The sequence below is a fragment of the Typopeltis vanoorti genome, chromosome 2, assembly GCF_054136105.1.
Source record: "Typopeltis vanoorti isolate ZY-2024b chromosome 2, IOZ_Tvanoo_1.0, whole genome shotgun sequence".
In the NCBI taxonomy this organism is placed as follows: domain Eukaryota; kingdom Metazoa; phylum Arthropoda; class Arachnida; order Uropygi; family Thelyphonidae; genus Typopeltis; species Typopeltis vanoorti.
Window position 1 is genome coordinate 101,333,056 of NC_143550.1, and position 23,550 is coordinate 101,356,605.

Sequence of the window (23,550 nt, forward strand, 5' to 3'; positions counted from 1 at the left end):
CCATATTGGAATGGAAACTTATTCCTCACTCTGTTCAAATTTCCTAACCTATATCTAAAATCCATGGTTCTCTAAGAAGTGCACCAAGGGTATCCAAGAAAAGCAAACTTGAGACCAAAACATTAGCTGCCTTCATAGCCTACACATTTGCCTGCAAGACTTGTAAAACCATCATTAAAAGGAGAAAGTCTGAATTCAACAAGCACGAATGTAGAAAACTTGCTGTTTGTGCCACTGGCAGTTGAACCTTCTGGTCCCTCACGAAAGCTATTGGACACAACTTTCGTCCACCTGTGATGGACATAAACTTCAGCTGCATTCTTAATCAAGAACCTATAGAACAAGTAAAATATTTCTGCTATTTTGGCATAGTTTTTAGTGAAGATGGCAGTTTAAATTTGAAAATAGACAAAAGAATAAACAAAGCTAGTATAGTGGAGAACCAGTTGCATAAATTTGTGATGGACATAAATCTGTGAGGGGTGCTTAAGGGACAAAGCTGTATAACAGAGGAGACCTCCACATAACCTTTAAAGGAATGTGGAGAACTGACCAGGGATCCTGACCTAATGTCCAATCCTCACCTTCCCGTGGTGCACCCTGTTAGGTATATACTTAGATACTGAATGAATGAGGATGGGCTGGCAATTTGGGATTTAGCCGACCAAATTGTATTCTTATTGGCTTAAACCACAATATTAAATGATGGTACAACATGGTAACATTTCATGCCGGCTGGGGCATCGCTTGGTTAAACAAGGCCCTCGTTGTTTTTGCCAGGGAACCAGGGAGAACAGTGAAAAGTCAGCTACTGGAACAAATCCTAAAGCACACCCCAACTCAATATCACCAGAATTGAAGATCGGTACTATCAACATAAGAAGCCTGAATGGCAAATAAATGGAGTTAGCTGGGGAATTAGATAAGTACCAGATCGACATAATAGGGGTGACTGAAACAAAAAAAAAGACCAAAACTGGTGAGCTCCATCTGAGCAATAATTACAAAATGTTATATTCAGGCAATCACAATGAAGGAAAAGAAGGAGTAGCCATAGTATTCAAAACTAAATACAAGGCTAATCTTCTTGAATGGCAGGCAATTTCAAGTAGAGTGATGTGGGTAAATATCAGAATGGGGAACTGGACAATGAGACTTACTTGTGCCTATGGTCCCACAGAAGGTTCTCCTAAGGTAGAAATGGAGGTATTTCTTGAGGCTTTAGAAAAAGCAACTGACACAATGAAAAATGAAAAGTTGGTCCTTGTTGGGGATCTAAATAGCAGAGTTGGAAATGATTGTCAGACATACAGAAATATTTTGGGAAAATTTGGAGAAGAGAGCAAAGCTAATAATAATGGCAAATACTTGTTGGATTTCTGCTCAAGACATGAACTGGTTATTACTAACACCATGTTCCAACATAAAAATGTGCACAAATTCACATGGAGAGAAGAGACAAGGAATAAGAAAAGTCTCATTGACTGTATTATTGTTGATAGTGATGTTATCTCTCTGGTGCAGGACGCTAGAGTGTACAGAGGATTTGAAATTGGGAGTGATCACCATTTAGTCTTAAACAGGATCAAATTGAATTTCATATTGAAAAGAAGAACATGTAAGAAAGTTTTAAAACGAATAAAAGTTGAGCAGCTCTCAGATGTGAACTGTAGACTAAAATATCTAAACATTATTCAAGAAAAAATGAAACAGTTTGAGAACAGGAATCAAACCTTGGAGATTCAGTGGCAAGCTCCGAAGAAAACATTGATTGATTCTGCCAGAGAGGCATGTGGTGAGGTTGTCTGCAAGGATAGAAAAACCAGAACTCCCTGGTGGACACATGAAGTTAAAGAGGCACTGAAGGAAAAGAAAAAAGCATATCAAAAGTTCCTGGCAAATAAGTCAGCTTGTGCTCTTAGAGAATACAGAGACAAATGTAAGAAAGCTAAACTGTGTCAAACTAGCTAGACAAAAGTCATGGGAAGACTTTGGGAAGAACATAGAAAATAAATATCAAGAAGGTGACAAGATATTCTGTAGGTTGTTGAAGAAGCTCAGAAATGGAGGAAAGAGTGCTGTAAAAGGAATCAGAGATGAAAAAGGTTATATGAAAACTGGAGAAAAAGATATCCTTGAAGTGTGGAGTAATGACTTCGAAAAATTGCTAAATTAAACTAGCAGTGATGACAGCATAGTGATAAAAAAAAACACTGATCAGGCATGCAATCAGGAATGCATATCCATGCTTGAAGTAGAAAAAGCCATCAAAAGTCAGAAATGTGGAAAGGCAGCTGGAGTAGATGATATTAGACCAGAAATGCTCAAGTATGGAAGTATAAAAGTTTTACAGTGGCTACACTGCATAGTTCAGAGGGGACCTGAACAGAAGGATGAATTCCAGATGATTGGAGTAGAGATCTCATAGTACCCATATATAAAAAGGGAAATAAAACTGATTGTGAGAATTACAGAGGTATTTTTCTACTGAATGTTCCTGGTAAGATTTATGCCAGTATACTGGAGAAACGGTTGAGAAGGATTGTGGAACAGAGGCTTGGTGAGGAACAAGCTGGATTCAGGCCAAATGGCTGTCAGGATCAGATATTCACTTTACGACAAATAGTTGAAAAGTCATGGGAATATAACAAAGATCTGTCTTTAAGTTTAGTAGATCTTGAAAAAGCATATGACAAGGTGCCAAGAGAGAAGTTATTCAAAACGCTACAGTTGTATATGGTGTCAGTGGATCATTATATCAAGCAATACTTAGTCTTTATTTGAGTTGTAAGTCAGCAGTTAGAATTGAAGTAAGTACAGGGAAATGGTTTAATGTTAAATCTGGTGTCAAACAAGGATGTACATTATCACTTCTGTTATTCATTATCTATATGGATTACATTATGAAGGAAAGTGGTATTAAATATGATATCAAAATTGGAGATGTTAATGTCAGCTCTTTGCTTTATGCAGATGATGTTATGCTTCTAAATAAATCTGCTACAAGTCTGCAAGATTCCCTGACTAAATTGAATAACTGAATTGAATATTGTGATAGATATGGTATGAAGGTCAGCAATAACAAGACAAAGATAATGAAAATAGGCAGAAGCATGAAGATATCAGCTGCATTGTGAATGGAGAACAAGTAAAACATTTCATCTACTTAGGCATGATTTTTAGTGAAGATGGTAAATTAAATATGGAAATAGACAACAGAATCAACAAAGCTGGTATGGTAGGAAGTCAACTGAATAAATTTATATGGAATAAGAGAGAAATTAGTCAAAACAGTAAATTAGCTGTATACAAGACAGTGTTCAAACCAATTTTAACTTATGGATCTGAGAGCTGGGTCAGAAGTAAAACACTTGACCAAAGACTAGAGACCGCAGATATGAGAGTGGTGAGAAAGATTAGAAGCTTGAACAGATGGCATCAATGGCAATATCATATTAAAAACGAGCATATTAGGAAAGAATTTGACATTGTCAGCATCCTGGAATGTATTAGCAGAGCTAATCTCAGGTGGTATGGTTACTTAAACAGAATGGGCGAGGAAAGATTAGCCAAACAAGTGTTCTCTGCCAGGTTGGCAGGAAAAAAGACCGAGAGGAAGACCAAGATAATAGGTGAATTGATATGGTAAAAAATGCCTTAGAAGATAGATAGATAAATATAAGATCTGACAATGTTGTAGCTTTGACAGGTAATGGATTGATTTGCCAGAAAATTGTAGGTAGTGTGTTAGTAATGTTGTAAATTTTTCATGTAGTACTATCATATCCTGTACACCCTTTGAGGGTAAATGTCAGGAATTTGATGATGATAAATCTGTGATGAGCATAAATTTTGGCTGCATTCTTAATCGAGAACCTATAGAACAAGTAAAATATTTTGGCAGGTTAGGCACAGGTTTTAGTGAAGATGGCAGATTAAATTTGAAAATAGACAACAGAATAAGCAAAGCTAGTATAGGGGAGAACCAGTTGCATAAATTTTTGTGAAATAAGAGAGAAATTAGCCAAAACACTGAACTAGCAATATACAAGACTGTTCAAACCAGTTTTAAGTTATGGATCTTAGAGTTGGGTGAGTTGCTTTCCCCCCCCCCCCCTTATCTCATCCTAACAGTAGCATTATAACATTACATAAAGGCAAGGCTAATATCTTGGTTTCTTCTCTTCTCCTACATAGATGACCATGGCAGATTACATCCTTCTTTGCATAAAACAGCATCTCATGCCTCCTGAGGTCTGGCTGCCTGTGGGCATCCAAATTATTCAGAAGAATCTTGAATAATTTGGATGCCCACAGGCAGCCAGACCTAATGGAATTCCATCCAGTGTGCTCAAGAATGTGCTCCTGAACTAACACCTGTTGTCTATCATTCACAAAACTATTCAGTTGGCATCTACTATAGAAGAAAGCTAAAAAAAAAAAAAAGAGATATATGTTTCTTATCAAGCTATCAACATATTACTCTCACATCAGTTTTGTCTAATTTAATGGAAAAAAATTTCAGCAGTCAACTTCAACACCTTGAACTGCTATGATATGAAATTAGTGATCACCACTGTGGATTTTATCACTAAAGATCCAAAGGAGATCTCCTTGCCTATGTCACGCATCACTGGATCAGTTTCATGGAAAGGTTTGGAGAAACCTGTGCTGTTGCACTTCACATCTCCAACGTTTTTGATAGGGTCTGGCATCTGGGGTTTTTCAACAAGTTACCATCATTTGGACTGCCTTCGTCCTTATGTAAATGAATTGCTAGTTTTCTCTCAGATCAATCTCTATGTCTAATGGTGAATGGTTTTCTCTCCTCAGACTTTGTTGCCAATGCTGGTGTTCCTCAGGTCTCTTTCATTTCACTCCTCCCTCTTCCTGATTTATACACTGCTTGGAAAGAAATCAATGGACACCCGCTCCACACACACACACACACACAGGAAAGGTGCATTGTTCCATGTAACTTCACATGCTTGTAGCCGGTATAAATTAGAGGAATAGCTCCCAAGTCAGTGCAACTGTATCCAGGTGAAATGGCTGCAAGGAGGGAACTGATGGAGTTTGAAAGAGCCATTGTGATAGAATGCCATGTTGCATGCCAATCTGTTCAACATATTGTTGACAAATTGGACCATCCCAGGTCAACAGTCATTGATACCATACTGATGTGGAAGTGCAGGGAGTGTCAACTGCAAGTGCTACCTGCAGTGGACGACCCACCACACTCACTGAACATGACTGCACAGTGCTACAAAGGATAATATAAAAACTGCCATTCGTTGATTGATTTGTGACCGTAACACAAACCTGCACAAAAACATTCAGAAAAACATCAAGGTTACAATGGGTTTCCTTGTTAGGACTGCGATATACAAGCCCCATGTTACCCGAACAAACATGCACCATTGTCTTCAGTGGTGCAAAGAGCGTGTATAGTGGGATGTGGAAGCTTAGAAAACTGTATTATGGAGCGGCAAATCATGCTACACTCTCTACCAAGCAGATGGACAGGTGTGGGTGTAGCGGATGTTCATGAACGTCTCTTACCAGATTGGATAACCCCAACTAGGAAATTTATGGGTCATGGTGATGGTATGTTGCTGTTTTTCCTGGTTTGTCATAAGGCTGCTGCTGCTGTATCTGCATGGTATGTGGGCATGAACATCACGACACTTGACTTGCCTTCACAGATCCCTGATCTCAACCCTATCAAACATCTGTTAGATGAACTGGAACATCACTTGAAGTCAAGGAATGTCTGTCCCACAACAGTCCAGGACCTCATTACATGCCTACAGGAAGAATGGCCCAAAATTCCCATTGTTTGATATCTTATGCTTGTGTCGAAGTATTCCCCCGTAGGATTGCTGAAGTCATTTCAATGAAAGGAGATCCTACATCTTATTAAGGTTGGTGCCCTGGCTGTTTGTTCCTCATACTATAGTGTCTGTTGACTTCTTTCCAAGCAGCATATAAACAACCTGCTATCATTGACTGCAAACCCTGTTCATAGTTTTGCTGATGATAGCACACTCCACTTGTCTTACTCATGTTGTTATAAGTCTTTCGGTGCTTAAACATTTCAAGCTTCAAGATTATCTGTAAAAAGTGCTCTGAATGCTGATCTCCACAGTATCATTGATTGGAGTGAAGGCAACTTAGTCAACTTCATTGCCTCCAAAATGCAGTTTTGCTTGTTTTCTCATAAAGAAAAAAGCTCACCGATTCTTCACTTTTGATCATGCTCAGCTCAAGAATGAAGACCAAATTTCTCTTCTTGAACTGACTCTTACTGCAAACCTTTCCTGGTAGAATCATATCATTTCTATAGCATCATCAGCTTCCGAAATATTTGGCATACTTTTCTGCTTAAAATTGTACTTCTCTTCTGAACAGTTACTTACGCTGTATAAATCCCAAATCCAATCATCATTGGAATACTGCTCTCATGTTTGGGGGTAGTGCACCTAAGACTTCTCTAAGAATGCTGATTGCTGTTCAGAAAAGGGTAATCTAGTTGATTAATGATCCTTCTAAGCAGATTCTCTTTATTCACCTTCCCATAGATCAGTTTCTGCATTTTGTCTCTTCTACAGTTATTTCCATGCCCTATGTTGATAAATGAGTGGAGTATATGGAGTTGGAGTGAAGGAGGAAAAGAGGCAGGCCCAAGCTCAGATGGAGTCCGAAGGATGCCCTGGACCAGAGAACTTGGAAGAGGAAGGTTAAAGATCGGTGCGCCAACCCCGTTTAACATGGGATAAGACATAGTGAAAGAAGAAGACAAATATTTCCATGCCCATTGTTCAGCAGAACTCTCATTCATTATGCTTCCCATATCTGCCAGATATAAGAGGGTGGTCTGAAAATTTTTTGGCCTAACGATGAAAAAATGAATTTATAATTTCAAAATCATTTTTATTTTTCAGCATAATCTCCCTTAAGACTAATAAGTTTCTACCAGTGATGCTCCAGCACCATTATCCCATCCCTGTAGTGGTTCTCAGTAAGATCTGCAAAATACCCCTCTACAGCTGCAATCACCTCTTGATTCGAAGAAAAACGCTGACCAGCGAGAAGAGTTTGTTTTAGGAAGAGAGAGAAGTCAGTGGGAGCCAAATCTAAGGAATAGTGTGGATGTTCCAACAATTCATAGTGCAAATCCCTTGATTTTCCTATTGCCAAAAACACCTATATGGGCAGGTGTATTGTCCTGATGAAAGATGATTTTTTCCTTCTGCAAACCAGGTATTTTCTCACAAATTTTTTTATCTAGTCTGGTTAAAAGATCGGAATAATATTCCCCGGTTATTGTTTTACCCTTTTCAAGATAATTAATAAACAAAATGCCATTAGCATCCCAAAACACCAATGCCATGCCTGTCCTGCTGATGGAACCGACTTTTTGTCTTCTTTGGCACTGAACAACCGGCTTCTGGCCACTGTTTTGACTGCTGTTTGGATTCTGGTGTGTAATGGTGAATTCAAGTCTCATCCATAGTAATAAATAGAAGCACAAAATCAGTTATATTCTTGTTAAAATGCTGCAAGCACTGTTCAGAGAATTTCATGCGACTGAATTTTTGATCTGCTGTGAGCAAGTGCAGTACCCATCTTTCGCAAAGCTTTTTCATTTGCAATTCTTCATACAAAATATATCCTGCATGTTCTTTTGAAATGCCTATAGTCTCAGAAATTTCATGCATTTTAACTCGCCGGTCATCCAATACCATATCATGCACTTGATCAATGATTTCTGCTGTTGTTACACTTTTTGGGCGTCCTTCACGTGGATCATCTTCAAGGCTGGTACGGCCACATTTAAACTTGGCAGCCTATTTCTTAATTGTTGAAAACGAAGGAGAAGAGTGCCCATAAACCTTTATGAATTTCGAATAAATTTCTTTTGGCATTAAACGTTCTTTTACAAAGAATTTTATAACCGCACGATACTCAATTTTATACATTTCAAGGGATACAGACCACGCTTTTGCTTTAGAACTGTGTAAAACAAACTACTTGATAGAATGACTTGCAATTTCACATGGATGCTTATGACAGATGTACCAACTTAGAAAAAAAAAAATCTTGCCGATAGTGTTGCCATTTATGGTCGAGGCTGAGAACTTTTCAGACCACCCTCATTGAAGAAATTGAGCAGCAGCATCCCTTTACAATCAAACTGCATATTCACTGGACATGCTACTCCCAGTCATCTTTGATTCCTTCTGCTCCTAATTCTGTGAAACAGCCTTCCTCATTAGGCATTTTCAGAGGACTACAATCAGCATCAACAGATTACTCTACTCCTGACCCTACCTACACACAGCATTTGTTTGCTACAGGATATTCTGCCTTTCATGTATAAGAGAAAATTTTTTTTTAAAAAAATCAGATTGATATCCTTGATGGTATATTCTTTATAATCTGTATATGTGCAAACTCCAACTTATGAACTTAAGATATTCCTTGAAATGTGTTTGCAAGTGGAATTTATTTTTTTCCATCATCATCATCAAATTCCTGACATTTATCCTCAAGGGGTGTACAGGATATGATAGTACTACATGAAAAATTTACATCATTACTAACTTCCTGCCTACAATTTTCTGCCAAATCAATCTGTTACCTGTCAAAGCTACACCATTGTCAGATCTTATATTTATATATCTATCTTCTAAGTCACTTTTTAACGTATCAATCCACTTATATCTTGGTCTTCCTCTGGGTCTTTTCCCTGCCAACCTGGCAGAGAACACTTGTTTGGCTAATCTTTCCTCGCCCATTCTGTTTAAGTAACCATACCACCTGAGATTAGCTCTGCTAACGCATTCCTGGATGCTGACAATGTCAAGTTCTTTCCTAATATGCTCGTTTTTAATATGATATTGCCATTGATGCCATCTGTTCAAGCTTCTAATCTTTATCTGCGGTCTCTAGTTTTTGGTCAAGTGTTTTACTTCTGACCCAGCTCTCAGATCCATAAGTTAAAATTGGTTTGAACACTGTCTTGTATACAGCTAATTTACTGTTTTGACTAATTTCTCTCTTATTCCATATAAATTTATCCAGTTGACTTCCTACCATACCAGCTTTGTTGATTCTGTTGTCTATTTCCATATTTAATTTACCATCTTCACTAAAAATCATGCCTAAGTAGATGAAATGTTTTACTTGTTCTATAGGTTCTTCATTCACAATGCAGCTGATATTTTCAATGCTTCTGCCTATTTTCATTATCTTTGTCTTGTTATTGCTGACCTTCATACCATATCTATCACAACAGTTATTCAATTTAGTCAGGGAATCTTGCAGACTTGTAGCAGATTTATTTAGAAGTATAACATCATCTGCATAAAGCAAGGAGCTGACATTAACATCTCCAATTTTGATATCAGATTTAATACCACTTTCCTTCATAATGTAATCCATATAGATAATGAATAACAGAAGTGATAATGTACATCCTTGTCTGACACCATATTTAACATTACACCATCTCCCTGTACTTACTTCAATTCTAACTGCTGATTTACAACTCAAATAAAGACTAAGTATTGCTTGATGTAATGATCCACTGACACCATATACAACTGTAGCATTTTGAATAGCTTCTCTCTTGGCACCTTGTCATATGCTTTTTCAAGATCTACTAAACTTAAATACAGATCTTTGTTATATTCCCATGACTTTTCAACTATTTGTCGTAAAGTGAATATCTGATCCTGACAGCCATTATTTGGCTTGAATCCAGCTTGTTCCTCACCAAGCTTTTCTTCCACACTCCTTCTCAACTGTTTCTCCAGTATACTGACATAAATCTTACCAGGAACACTCAGTAGAGAAATACTTCTGTAATTCTCACAATCAGTTTTATTTCTCCTTTTTATATATGGGTACAATGTGAGCTCTACTCAAATCATCTGGAATTCGTCCTTCTGTCCAGGCCCTCTGAACTATGCAGTGTAGCCACTGTAAAACTTTTAAAACTTTTATACCTCCATACTTGAGCATTTCTGGTCTAATATCATCTACTTCAACTGCCTTTCCACATTCCAGACTTTTGATGGCTTTTTCTACTTCAAGCATGGTTATGTATTCCTGATTGCATGCCTGGCCAGTGTTTTTTATCACTGTGCTGTCATCACTGCTAGTTTCATTTAGCAATTTTTCGAAGTCATTACTCCATATTTCAAGGATATCTTTTTCTCCAGTTTTCATATCACCTTTTTCATCTCTAATTCCTTTTACAGCACTCTTTCCTCCATTTCTGAGCTTCTTCAACAACCTACAGAATATATTGCCACCTTCTTGATATTTATTTTCTATGTTCTTCCCAAAGTCTTCCCATGACTTTTGTTTAGCTAGTTTGACACAGTTTAGCTTTCTTACATTTGTCTCTGTATTCTCTAAGAGCACAAGCTGACTTATTTGCCAGGAACTTTTGATATGCTTTTTTCTTTTCCTTCAGTGCCTCTTTAACTTCGTGTGTCCACCAGGGAGTTCTAATTTTTCTATCCTTGCAGACAACCTCACCACATGCCTCTCTGGCAGAATTAATCGATATTTTCTTCGCAGCTTGCCACTGAATCTCCAAGGTTTGATTCCTGTTCTCAAACTCTTTCTTTCTTGAATAATGTTTGTATATTTTTGTCTACAGTTCACATCTGAGAGCTGCTCAACTTTTATTCGTTTTAAAACTTTCTTACATGTTCTTCTTTTCAATATGAAATTCAATTTTATCCTGCTTAAGACTAAATGGTAATCACTTCCAATTTCAAATCCTCTGTACACTCTAGTGTTCTGCACCAGAGAGAAAACATCACTATCAACAATAATATAGTCAATGAGACTTTTCTTATTCCTTGCCTCTTCTCTCCATGTGAATTTGTGCACATTTTTATGTTGGAACATGGTGTTAGTAATAACCAGTTCATGTCTTGAGCAGAAATCCAACAAGTATTTGCCATTATTATTAGCTTTGCTCTCTTCTCCAAATTTTCCCAAAATATTTCTATGTCTGACAATCATTTCCAACTCTGCTATTTAGATCCCCAACAAGGACCAACTTTTCATTTTTCATTGTGTCAGTTGCTTTTTCTAAAGCCTCAAGAAATACCTCCGCTTCTACCTTAGGAGAACCTTATGTGGAACCATAGGCACAAATAAGTCTCATTGTCCTGTTCACCATTCTGATATTTGCCCACATCACTCTACTTGAAATTGTCTGCCATTCAAGAAGATTAGCCTTGTATTTGGTGTTGAATACTATGGCTACTCCTTCTTTTCCTTGATTTTCATTGCCTGAATATAACATTTGGTATTTATTGCTCAGAAAGATCTCGCCAGTTTTTGTCTTTTTTGTTTCGGTCAGCCCTATTATGTCGAAAAATAATTCCTCAGCTAGCTCCATTTCTTTGCCATTCAGGCTTCTTATGTTGATAGTACCGATCTTCAATTCTGGTGATATTGAATTGGGGTGTGTTTTAGGATTTGTTCCAGTAGCTTACTTTTTGCTGTTCGCCCTGGTTCCCTGGCAAAAACAACGGGGGCCTTATTTAACCGGGCGACACCCTAGCTGGCATGAAATGCTATCATGTTGTACTCATTTAATATTATGGTTTAAGCCAATAAGAATACAATTTGGTCGGCTAAATCCCAAATTGTCAGCCCATACTTGTTTGTCCACTATCCAGGTAGATACCTAACAGGGTGCACCACGAGATGATTATGAAGTAATGTGTTTTCCCATTGCCTTACTTGCCATAAGTATATTTATGACTGTGGCAGTGTGTGTGTGTGTGTGTGTGTGTGTGTGTGTGTGTGTGTGTGTGTGTGTTCATGGAGACCAGTTTGCCTGTTTTGATGGATGAAAAACCTGAATTACTGGAAGTCTTTGATTTTGGACACAAAATCAGCTGAATTTTTTATATGAGAAAAGGAATTTCCATATAGGCTTTTTAAAAAGGATGCAAGGTATTTAGATAGGTTGTAAGTAGGGGAGTTTATGCTTCAACGATTGGTCTGAGTGGAAAGTTTAATTTATGGATCTTTGGGAGTCCATATAATCGTGGGATTAGCGGATGAATCGACCTGAGGGAAAGACGAGTGTTTCTTGTTAGTAACTGTGAGGTAGTTTTCAGTAAATTGTTGGTTCTATTGTGCAGTTCTTTTGTAGGGTCACTATTTAGTTCAGAGTAAGTGTCATTGTTTAGTAGTTCCAAAATTTTGTTATGGTAATCAGATTTGTCTAAGATGACAGTAGCATTCCCTTTGTCTGCACGGAGAATAATGATATCGTTATTATTTCTTAAGTTTTTCTAGATCACCTCAACAAGTTTCATGAGAAAATCAGTTTTACCTACGAACTGGAATCCAACGACTGTCTCCCCCTTTCTGGACTTAATATTTACTAGAGGCACTGAAAATATCATAAACGAATCTTTTGATTTAACTTTGAACCATAACGAAAAGGCCTTGATTTTTACAAGGAAGTATGTGCAATGCATGATTTTTTTTTTCAGGTTAATTTCCCAATCTTATAACTTTAGACAAGAAGACATTGCATTTACTTGCAACCTACAGGACAGCGATACAAGCTCAAGTTTAATCTGAAGTTTGATTGCTCCAGGATGTATATTTAATTTGGTATACTATTGGATTTTTGAGTGAGACATCCTTAGAAATGCTCATTCATTTCCCCAAGAAGAATTAATTAGCAGTTTAGTAAATGCACAGGATGTACAGTGGAAATCAGAAAAGAGGAACACAAATGCCATATCTGTTTACTTCGCCATAGAGAAGCAGGTCTTTTTAATTATGCTCTGGAGATATTCTATAGGATTGATTGGAAAGGCACACAGCTTTTACATTCAGCTAGAACTTGGCTTAAGAAAACGTTGAAGTATGAGGCTTCCATTAAACAGGCAAATTGAAATAGAAACAAAGTCATAAAAACTCTAAAATTTGGTTGACATTCCTCCTTCTTCTGCAACTACTTACTAACCAACCAGTTGGCCTCTAGAGTACTGCATGGCAGTAATGTCAACTGCAGGTAAATCTCCTAACCTTACAACTTTAGTTGAGAAGACTACAGCATTAACTTGCAAACTACAAGAATAGAAGATCAAGAAAAAGTAAAATGAAGACACTAGCTTTCTCTCCCCTTGTATGCTCTCATGTTGTGAACTAGTGTGAAGATATTACTATCAACAATAATATAGCCAGTGAGTCTTATTTCTTGTCTTCTCTCCATGTGCATTTTTGCACATTTATTTTAGAATTTCGGATTAGTGATGACTAGTCTGTATTGTGAACTGAAATCTAACCAAGTACTTACCATTATTATTGACTTCACTCTTTTCTCCAATGTATTTCTATGTGTATGGTATTCATTTCCTGCTCTGCTGTTGAGATTTCCAATAACGATCAATTTATTCTAAGGAAGAAGTGGAGTAATTTTTAAATCATTAGTGCCTATGGATTATAGGCACAAATGAGGATTGAGAATGGCGATTTTTAATAGTTTGGTAGACTGTCTGCCATCAAGCTACCAATAATCCTGTCTTTTTTGGAACAGGCTGGATATCCCAAAGCAATCATATAAATGGCACCTAAGCATAAAAGATTGTAGATATCATGCAGGACAGGTGTTAGCTGTGATGATTATTGTTTGAGTATAGTGGAGAGTTGCCATCAGGACCAAAAGTTCTTTTAAGTGTTCAAGTTATTTAATATTCTTTTGATGTCATTTTGCTGAACAACCATAAAAAGTATATGGTAGGATGCAATTTGCCTTAGTCATCTATGCAGGATTTGGAGGATGAGTGATGTCAGAATGTCATCTTTATATGCTGTAGTGCAGGTGAGCATAAGTTGTGTCTGATAGCCTAGGCAAGGGATCAGAAGGTGCTGTTTCCATTTGGACAGGAAGAGGGGATGAGTTTTCTGTTAATCTTTATGAAGTTAGATGTTTGTCTTGCATTTTTTGCATGCTTCATCATAGGCTGAGTAGCTGAGGGTTCTTGATGCAAGCCACTTGTAGAAAGCTGTATTGAACCAAGGCCTGGAAAGTGGTTGAGAATTTTGGATAGCCTGGAGAATGAAGATCCTCATGTCAGTGAGATGATTTCTGTGATTTGCTCAGAGCAGATATTTGGATCAGATAAGTGGAAGCAGTAGTCAGACCATGGAAAGAAAGAGCAGAAATTCTGGCAGCTGTGTCAGTTTTGTACCTTTGCAATACTAAAGGCCACAAGGTTGGTAGGGCATTCTGTGAAAGTGGTGACTTGCACAGGATTATGATCTGAGTTACTAATAGGAGAGATGACCTTTGTGGTGTATCTGGAAGGAGAAATGGTTAAAAAGAGCAAGAGTATTCGAAAATGAAGAGAGTTATCAGGAATTTGGGTAGGTAGATGTACAGTTTATTTTAGGTCATTGCTTAATTGCTTACAGCAAGAACTTTCACTTCTCATCCAGTTTGGTCAGTGGGATGTTAGAAAAGGTGAGACAGTTGGCATTGTTGATAGGTTACCTTGGACCTTAACGTGCACCACTCCAATGTGGGAACAGTATTCCAAGGTTTTTTCAGATCTGAGACTTATATAAAGTGTTCAAAGTTGAGCAGAGGAGAAGTAATGCTTTGAGCAGAAAAGAATACCTAGCTTTTTTTTAGAGGCCATGGAGACTATGTATGTGATAGTCAGTCCAAGAAGAGAAATCTGATCTTGAAAGGATATTGGAACATTATCAGAAGCAAATGGGGGTGAAGTAAGATCTTTCTTGCAGGTAATAAGGTAGACCTGAGTTTTTTGTAGAATTGAAATTTACTAAGTTGTCTTCACTTCATTTGAGGATACTGAGATTAGTATTTAAGTCATTGGTTATGGAAGATCTTGAAGCTTCTGTCATTTGAGTACTACAGGATTTCTCAAATGAGGAAGAGGAATGAGGTGTACAGTCATTGGAAAAACTGAATAGAATTTAAAGTCAAAGAAAGAGAAGGTTATTGATGTAAAGGAGGAAGAGTGTGGATGAGAGTACAGAACCCAGGGATACTCCAGCATTGATAGAAAAATCTGATGGAAGCCATTCCACCATGACATGCAATGAATGATCAGTGAGAATGCTAGCAGTTCAATCACATAGTGCAGCAGGGAGGCCATAAGGTGATAGCTTGTTCAGGAGGCCTCATCACCAGACACAATAGCATGCCTTTGAAATATCAAGAGTGACCACATGGGTTTCTCCAAATTTTTTCATGGTCCATCCAAAGGTGAGTGGGATTAGTGAGGAGATTAGCTGTAGAACGAGAATAGTGGAATCCATATCTGCAATTGTTAATTAATCGATGAGTCTCCAGGAGTGAAGAAGCTGGTTGTTGATAACCTTCTCCATCACTTTTGAAAATACTGGGGTGAAAACATTTGGAATGATAGTTGGGTGGCTGACTTTTGTCTCCTTTTTTTAGGTGCAGGTTGGATGAAGGCTTGCCTCCATGCTGTCGGATAGATGCTAGTAGAATATGATAGCTTATACAGGTGATATACTATGGGTGTTAATTCTGTGGCACCAGTTTTGAGCACAACTGGAAGAATACAATCTTGACCAGGAGCCTTATTAGTATCAATTGATGTCTTTCTGGCAAAAATTCAGAGGAGGCAGACAGTGGGCAGTTTGTGAAGTGGGGGGGGGGTAGAGAGAGAGAGAGACAGAGACGTGAGGGTAGTGATTTGCTTTGGTCATCCAAGCAAGAGTTGTAGGGGAAAAAACTGATGCCAAAGGGGGGGGGGTCTGCCTTTTCCTTGAATGAGGTTACCATAATACCATCAGAACGTAATAAGAGGTGGGGGAATATGGAAGAGCAGAAATTACACCCAACACTTTAGCTAGGAACCAGAAGGCTTGATTGCCAGTTAAGCAGGAGGCAAGTTTATTGCATTTCAGCTTTGGAATCATTAATAACTTTTTTTACACTTGTTTCAAGCTTTGTGAGAGCTGGAGTTTCAACTTTAGCAATTGAGCATGTGTTGCATTTTTATCGTGGACTGCAGAGTTACATTTTTTATAATCATAGCTTGAATACCGGTCAAGGGTTTCCATTGCAGTGAGGATTATTTCAGTTTGGTGCAGATGTTTGGATCAGGAGAGCAAAAACAGTAATCTGATCATGGAAAAGAGGCATAAAAATTCCAAAGATCATCTCATTTGGCACAATTTTAGTGACATAGGATACGAGGCTGAGATCGGTTTGGCAGAAATTAAGTGAAAAGAGGTAGACGAATAAGATTGTGGTCAGAGTTGCTGAGGGGAGAGCAGACATCCACAGTGTATTTGGAGGGAGAATTAGTTAAGAAAAAGGTCCAGAGTTTTGGAAAACTGATGAGATTGTCTGGTATTTTGGTTGGTAGTTTCTTTATTATTATTATTATATCACACCTCCAGGGAGTCCAAAGACTCATCGAGGGAGGGTATCAACTCTACAACTGTTTGTTTCATTACTCCACCAACCTTCATCATCTAACACCAGTGCCATCTACTGCCGACTACCACCACTAGTACTTTCACAGACAATCACAAACATCCATGCCCACAGCCTTTTGGCTGGAGAGCGGATACGCTAACCACTCGGCCAACAAAGCCAGCATGATAGGTCATGACTATGTCAAATGATTCAGTTTCCCTTCCAGATTGATCTGTGAAGTTGGGAGGGGGGCTAGTTTGTATTATGGGCATTAAAGGGCCCCCTAGGAAGCGCACTCACAGTCTAGATAATTAGTTTATATGAAATCAATTTTTAGTAGTAAAAAAGGACAGCATAGTTGTCAGAGTATGGAAAGCAGTAAAAGGTAGCAAATGAAGGCTATAAAGTTAGGTAAGGAAATCTTGAGCCATAGCAAAATGTAAAGTAATTGTAAAAATTGTAATCTGATATCAGATTACAATTTTTACAATAATATCAGATTACAATAAATCTGATATCAGTAAAGGGATATCAGATTTTACAAAAGCACATGTTCTCCTTTTTTTGTAGAATGCACCATGCGCTATGTAGTTGGAATAGTTGAGGTGGACTATGATCATAGAGGATGCTAGCCAAGGATTCTGTTAGGATAAGGAGATCAAGTTTTTTGATATCTGTAAGTGGTGGTGTATATTACCACCACCACTTACAGATGCCCCGAATGTTGACGAAATAGATGTGGAAATAATTTTTATTGGAAGAAAGTTTGAGATTATGTATTTATTTATTTGAGGGGAGGCATATTTTTATTATTTTTTCCAATTTTTATTGCTGTATTTTTCATATTAAAAATGTTTTGTTATTTTTTATGGGAGATTTTTTATATCTGCAGTTAAAACACTAGTATTTGTGTGAATATCTTTCATGTTAGATTTGTGGATTCAGGAAACATAAAAGAGCAGCTAGGGTGAGGAACTTTACTCACGCATAGGGAGAGCCCAGACCCTAGTCCAAGTGTGGCCTTGGATAGTGATCCCTACATACCAGTGACTTAGACTCCCTCCAAGCAGCAGTAGGATTATTTGCTAGCTTATCAGGAAGCCTCTAAGAGATGTGTTACCACTGGGTTCAGTCTCGTGCACTATTTGGTGGCCAGCCTGTGGAAAACTTTTACTGCTGTATTCTCAAATGGAGTAGAAACAGGTTCCTCTAGTTGAATAATGATAACAGTATGTTAAGTATGCCCAGCAAAGTTATTACCTCTACACTGCATGTGGGAAGAAAAAAGGGTACAGAAGCTGGAGGCCCAACTCTGTAAATGAAACATGCAAGTGGCCACTTCAGCAGCCCCATTTGTGGAAACAGGCCACACCACGAGAAGGTGGAAACACCTCTGTTATAGGCTTTATATTGTGTAATCACCAGCCCATAATGGTCTAATGTGATTAACAAAACAGACTATAATAGGATCATGGGCCAAGAGCTGGTCGTGGTGCTTAAATGCACTTGTATGAATATCTTCCATATCCTGCATGGTGATTTAATAATGGTGTATTAGTATATTTATAGCGTAAATGAGGTCTCTCTTAATGATAATAAAATATATTCTTTTGTTTCTTAAAGAAAAAAAAACGCAAATATTTTAGGGATTAGAGTATAAATTAACCATTTTGCAATATTTGAAATAGTGATATTCCATATTTTGCTGTTTCATTTTGCTATAGTGTACTGGCTAAGCCCTTAATAATAATGACTTATTCTCTAAGAGTTAACTGCTTCTGTTTTTCTGACATCCAAGTCAAAATCTTTAAAATGTTTTATGCGCGCATGCAGTTGATTCGGCTGAATGAATTCATAAGTCAAAGCATCAATAACTATGGGCTAGTTGCAGCATCTGTACAACACAAAGAATGATCTTGCTCTAATGCAAGTTGATGTAACAAGGAAATGTAGATATACACCATCCATCTTAATGTTAATATTGGATATACACCTTATGAACTGTTCTGGTCTCATTCTTAATCTAATAGTGTCTTTGAGGTCTACCGAGCCTTCTCTTTCCAGTTTGATTTATATTTTATTAGTTGTTTAGGATATTGATATCTGGTCTCTCAAAAATTCATATTCAAAAATTCAACATATCTCAAAAATTCCCTGAACAACCTTCTCAAAAAGAAGGTTGTTCAGTAAGACCCGCTATGAATTGTATTGACTCTCCCACCTATAGATCTTTATCATGTTTATTAATTGCTCATATTGGGCAATCCCGATCATTTATCAAGTATTCTACACATTTTCATGAAAAAATCAAGAATATTCAAATGCAAGTGTGTAATATGTTAGTCAACTTTAACATTGTTTCTCTATTTACTAACATTCCATTATCTGACACTATTAGTTTACGATATGATGATTTTCCTTCATAATGTTGTGAAGATTTTTGAATTTGTTATGCAATCAGGATATTTCAGCTGGAAGAACAAGATCTATAGACAGATTGAAGGCACTGCTCTGGGGTAGCCCTCTGTCTCCACCTTTGGCAAACTACTTTTTCAACCATCTGAAAGATATCATGTTCTCATCCATTCATCCCCTATCCTCTTTTTGTTTTTTTGTTTGGCCTCATTCTGAAAATGAACTTGCCACTTTCCTACATCAGAGCAATAGCCTTTACCCACAAATTATATTCACAGTGGAAAAAGAAAAGTTGGCAGTTTACCATTCTTGGACATCCTTCTTACTTGCACTGCCTCCAATATTTTGTCAACCAGTGTTTATCGAAAATCTACCTTTACTGTCAGCTGCATCCATCAAAAGCATACTCATCACACCTCTCAAAAAAATTGGTGTTATCCAGTCATTAATTAATAGAGCACATAATGTGTGCTCCTCTCCCTCAGGTTTACAACAAGAACTTCTCACTGTCAAAACTAATATAATTGAATGGTTACAATCCTCATCAAAACAATCTACAGTTTCTTTTGTATCTGAACTTATTGGTAGAATTTTGAAGAAGTATCACCTTGTTCCCATTTTCCTATCAACAAAATTTCTCGTCTCTTACCATCTACAAAAGACAAACTGTAGATTGTCTTTCAGATATTTTTTCATTTATTTTTCTTATTTCATTATCTTTGTATATATTCAGTATTTGTGTATAATAAAATATTAGGTATATTTATTCTTTGTAATATACAAACAGTATGTCTTTTTAGTTCTGTAATTAGCAGGGTTTCATTTATCCCTCTTCTTTTAAATGTTGATATTACAACACTTGTAATTCACCTATTGTTATTTGTTCACTTGTATATGTTTTATTTAAAAATTTCAATAATGTGATAATTTTTTTTTCTAGCAAAAGTATACAGTTCATAGTTTATCCTGTCTTCTCCTATTTATTGATTTGCAATTTTATTATGATTATGATTATTTTATTTTAATTATGTTGTCCTTTAATTCTTTCATTGTTATTATATTATCTAAACCATTATCTCATTCACGTGCTTTAGTATTTTATAGACTTTTTTTTGTGTGTGTCTGTCATCATACAATTTTTTCCCAGCTTTCTCTTGGCTTTTTTCATCTTGTTTTTTACTACTTAACCATCTTTTCCATCATTTAAAAGCTAGCTTTTTATTTTCATTTACTGTTAGTGGAGTTATTTCGTTGTCCCGTTTATCTAATATTTTATTTTTATGGTATTTTTTGTGTCCCTACTAGGCTTTCGTATGCTGCCAACATAATTTCTTTCATGTTATTCCATTCTTTCTCTATACTTTTTTTTTTTTTGTATTTTTTTCTAAATAGTTATTAATCCTCTGCTGTATTAACTTTCTTGTACTTAAATAATTTAGTAGTTTTATCTTTGTAATTAGATTTTGTTTCTCTAGTTTTTTTTTTAATTTTTTAATTTGTTTATTTATTATTTTATATTTTTTTTATAACCAATTTGGTGGAAACCTTTAATTTTTTCCTGCACTAAATAATGATATATATATATGTGTGTGTTTCTAATCTCCCACCTAAACTCTGTCATCTAAGAAGCAGCTTTTTGCTTTTTCACTATAAAGTAGTCTAATATTGATTTTTGTCCTCTTGCACACCATGTATATTTATATTTTTATGTTTATAGAATATATTCATGCCTTTTAAATGATTATATATTTTTTATGAGTCATTTTTATTTATTGTTGACACCAAATTTTTCTATATTATTAATATTTTAGTCTTATTCTTCATTAAGATCTCCAACTAGAATTATGTTATGTGTTTTATTTATTTACTTTTTCATATTCAACTGTTTGCAAAACATCATTTTCTTCTTCTTTTCCTTCTCCAGGGGCATGTACTCTAACAACTGTTAAATTTCATTTATTTAATATTATCGCACTTCTAATATTTTTTTGTTCCAGTATATATAATTGGTTATATTTATGAATCCAAATTATTACACCAGCATTTGCACATATTTTTTTTATCCACTCCACTGTTGTTTATCCGATTCCTCTCCTTTATGTGCTATGCTTTTAATGTTCCATGTTGCATATTTCACTACATTATTCTTTTTCCAAAGTTTCTTAATCTTTTCCAGTTTGCAGTCTTTTTGCCATGTTTTCCATCCAGTTTAGATGTCATTAAGACTTGACATAAGGAAACAAATATTACTCTCAAGTTAGTCGCATCACAATAGGTATCCTAGTGGTTGGGTCTGGTAGCTAGGGGAAACTAGAGTTTGAAAGTAAAGATTCCCCCACCCCCTCCACCCTCAAACTGCTCTAATATCACTGGGATGACAGGTGACAGGGGGAAGGAGTAAGAAGTACAAGAAAGTATAGAGACTCTAGAGAATGAAAAATTCAATGCAGTTTGGATATGCTAACAAGTTTTGTATGCAAATAAGCAGTTAACTAGATAAATAATAAAAACATAAGAAACACAACAAGATACAGATGCTTGGGCAGCAGTCATGTTCTTTCAAGTAGTGCAAGCTAAAGCAAGTCCAGTGCTGTGGATTGTATTCCCATAAGCTCCCAGGTTACATTTACAAAACTGTCATAGTTTCTTCAAACATTCGCTTTTGAATCCACGTTGGATCTTTAATATCCACTTTTTCCATGTAAAATAAGAAACAGCTTTAAAGTATATTTGACAAGAAATCATTCTTGTTTAATCCTTTACTCAAGTGTAAGTAAACAAAGTTTGCACATAAACAATGTTCTCTCTAAACTGTTCAGGTGTGCATCCATGCAGTAACTGAAATGGACCTCTGTACACTGAATCGTGCCAGCAGACTGGTCATTTCTTTTCTATATGAAGTTAGGAAAATTGTTATGTATATTCACAAAAACTTTTAAAGTGCCATGCAGTCATTAATTAGGTTATGCAAAAATTTTCTGCACAGCTGTTAAAAAAATTGTGGCATTGCACGTGAAGCATCTTCACCATTAGGCTACTTGTATATAGAGGCTATTGATTTCATATCAGTTGCATGAATATTCCATAATACTAAAACATGCCTGAGTAGTAGTGACCTTTCCCATAATGTTTTTGCATTATGAGATACTGAGGCAGTTGATTTGAAGTTAACATCAAATGTCTCTGTATGCAATTAGCCTAGGCATGAAGATACTTGGTGCACAACCTTTCTTTGCTCACACTTGGATAAAGGATTATATAAGAATGTAATTTCTTGTCAGATATAGTTTACATTTTACGAAATGGGAAAAAAAAAAAAAAACTTTCTATTATTATTTCTGTGTGAAACAGTTTGTGATTTTTGCTTTTTATCCAAATAAGCATACATATGCTGCACTAATCATCTGCAGGTTCTGAACCTTGCATGTAGGATTAACAATCCCACATGCAAAAAAAAAAAAAAAAAATTGCATGGTCTGGTGTGGGATCACCCCTCTGCTTATTTTGGTGATCTTAAAGTTTGCACATTCTTTCCTTGAAAAAGTACTGGGTTTAGTCTCTAAGAATAGAGTAAATATATTATTTAACCCTTAGCCTAGATGCATCATTGCATCATTATAAGAAAATTATTGTTCTGATGAGTCTCTGAAGTGTTTTATGATTTCTGGTACTTTCAGGAGCAGCATTCATTGTATATCAAATCAGTACTGGCTTCCACATGTGCTGTAGCCTTTATATGTGCAGTCTACTTTTATTTGCGTCATAACTGGTACTGTGAACCAGGAGGTAAGAAATTTAAATATAAAAAAAAAATTATTTAAAATGACAAAACTGTGGTTTTTACTAACAAGTTCTGTGCAAAACTTCTTTGGTTATTTATCCTCTAGTTGATGAAGGCTTTAATCAAAGATGATGTATTGTTTAAAAATAATTCATACAATAAATTTGTTTTATTAAAAATTAATAAAATAAATTTATTTTATTAATTTTTAATGAGTATGAATGATTTTACAATTATTTGTTCCTCTTGTAGTGTAAGAGCAACAGTTAGCCTAGTGCCAAACCAAAAATCCCTTGAAGCATGAATTCTTCATCCTCAAATGTTTCAGGGAGCCCTAACAAGATCCCAACCAAGTACTGATACTGTGGATACAGCATTTTGTAACAAAAGTAAGAAACAAAAGCTATGTGATACCAATACAAATATGCAAGTGTTTCAAGTGTTTCTGATCATTCACGCAACAGGTGAAAAGCCAGTAGGGAAAATATCATCCTCCTTTATTCAAAGGGGGTTTAGGACTGGCACGATCTCCCAAAATTGGTGATATGATATCCTTATGGAAACACATGTCAGCAACATCAATGGGTGGAATACTAATCACAGTCAATACCTCATTAAACACTCAATTCTTGTAGAGGAGTGATATCAGAATGGAATTTCCTTGATGTTCCTGATGAAGAGATATGTTTGGATCTTAAAGATCAGGGAGTGACAGGTGTGAGGGTCATCCTGATACATAGGAACGGTCAAAAGGAATCCTTACTTTTGATAAAAAGCCTTCAACTAATGTAAAAGTAGGGTATCTCAACTGTCCTGTTAAACTGTACATCCTTAATCCACTAAGATGCTTTAAATGTCAGAAATATGGGCAATC

The 23,550-nt window shown here is 36.4% G+C and overlaps 1 protein-coding gene across 5 annotated transcripts in view; it reads left to right on the top strand.

Annotated features, from left to right (window-relative positions):
• Window positions 1-23,550, top strand: part of LOC150109295 (acyltransferase PGAP2-like) — a 222,977-nt gene that overhangs the window by 75,747 nt on the left and 123,680 nt on the right. For all 5 annotated transcript variants that reach the window (XM_090407069.1, XM_090407099.1, XM_090407088.1 and 2 more), the window contains exon 4: window positions 22,573-22,681. In XM_090407069.1, the coding sequence (XP_090263195.1) occupies window positions 22,573-22,681 (109 nt within the window). The remainder of the gene's footprint in view (window positions 1-22,572; window positions 22,682-23,550) is intronic.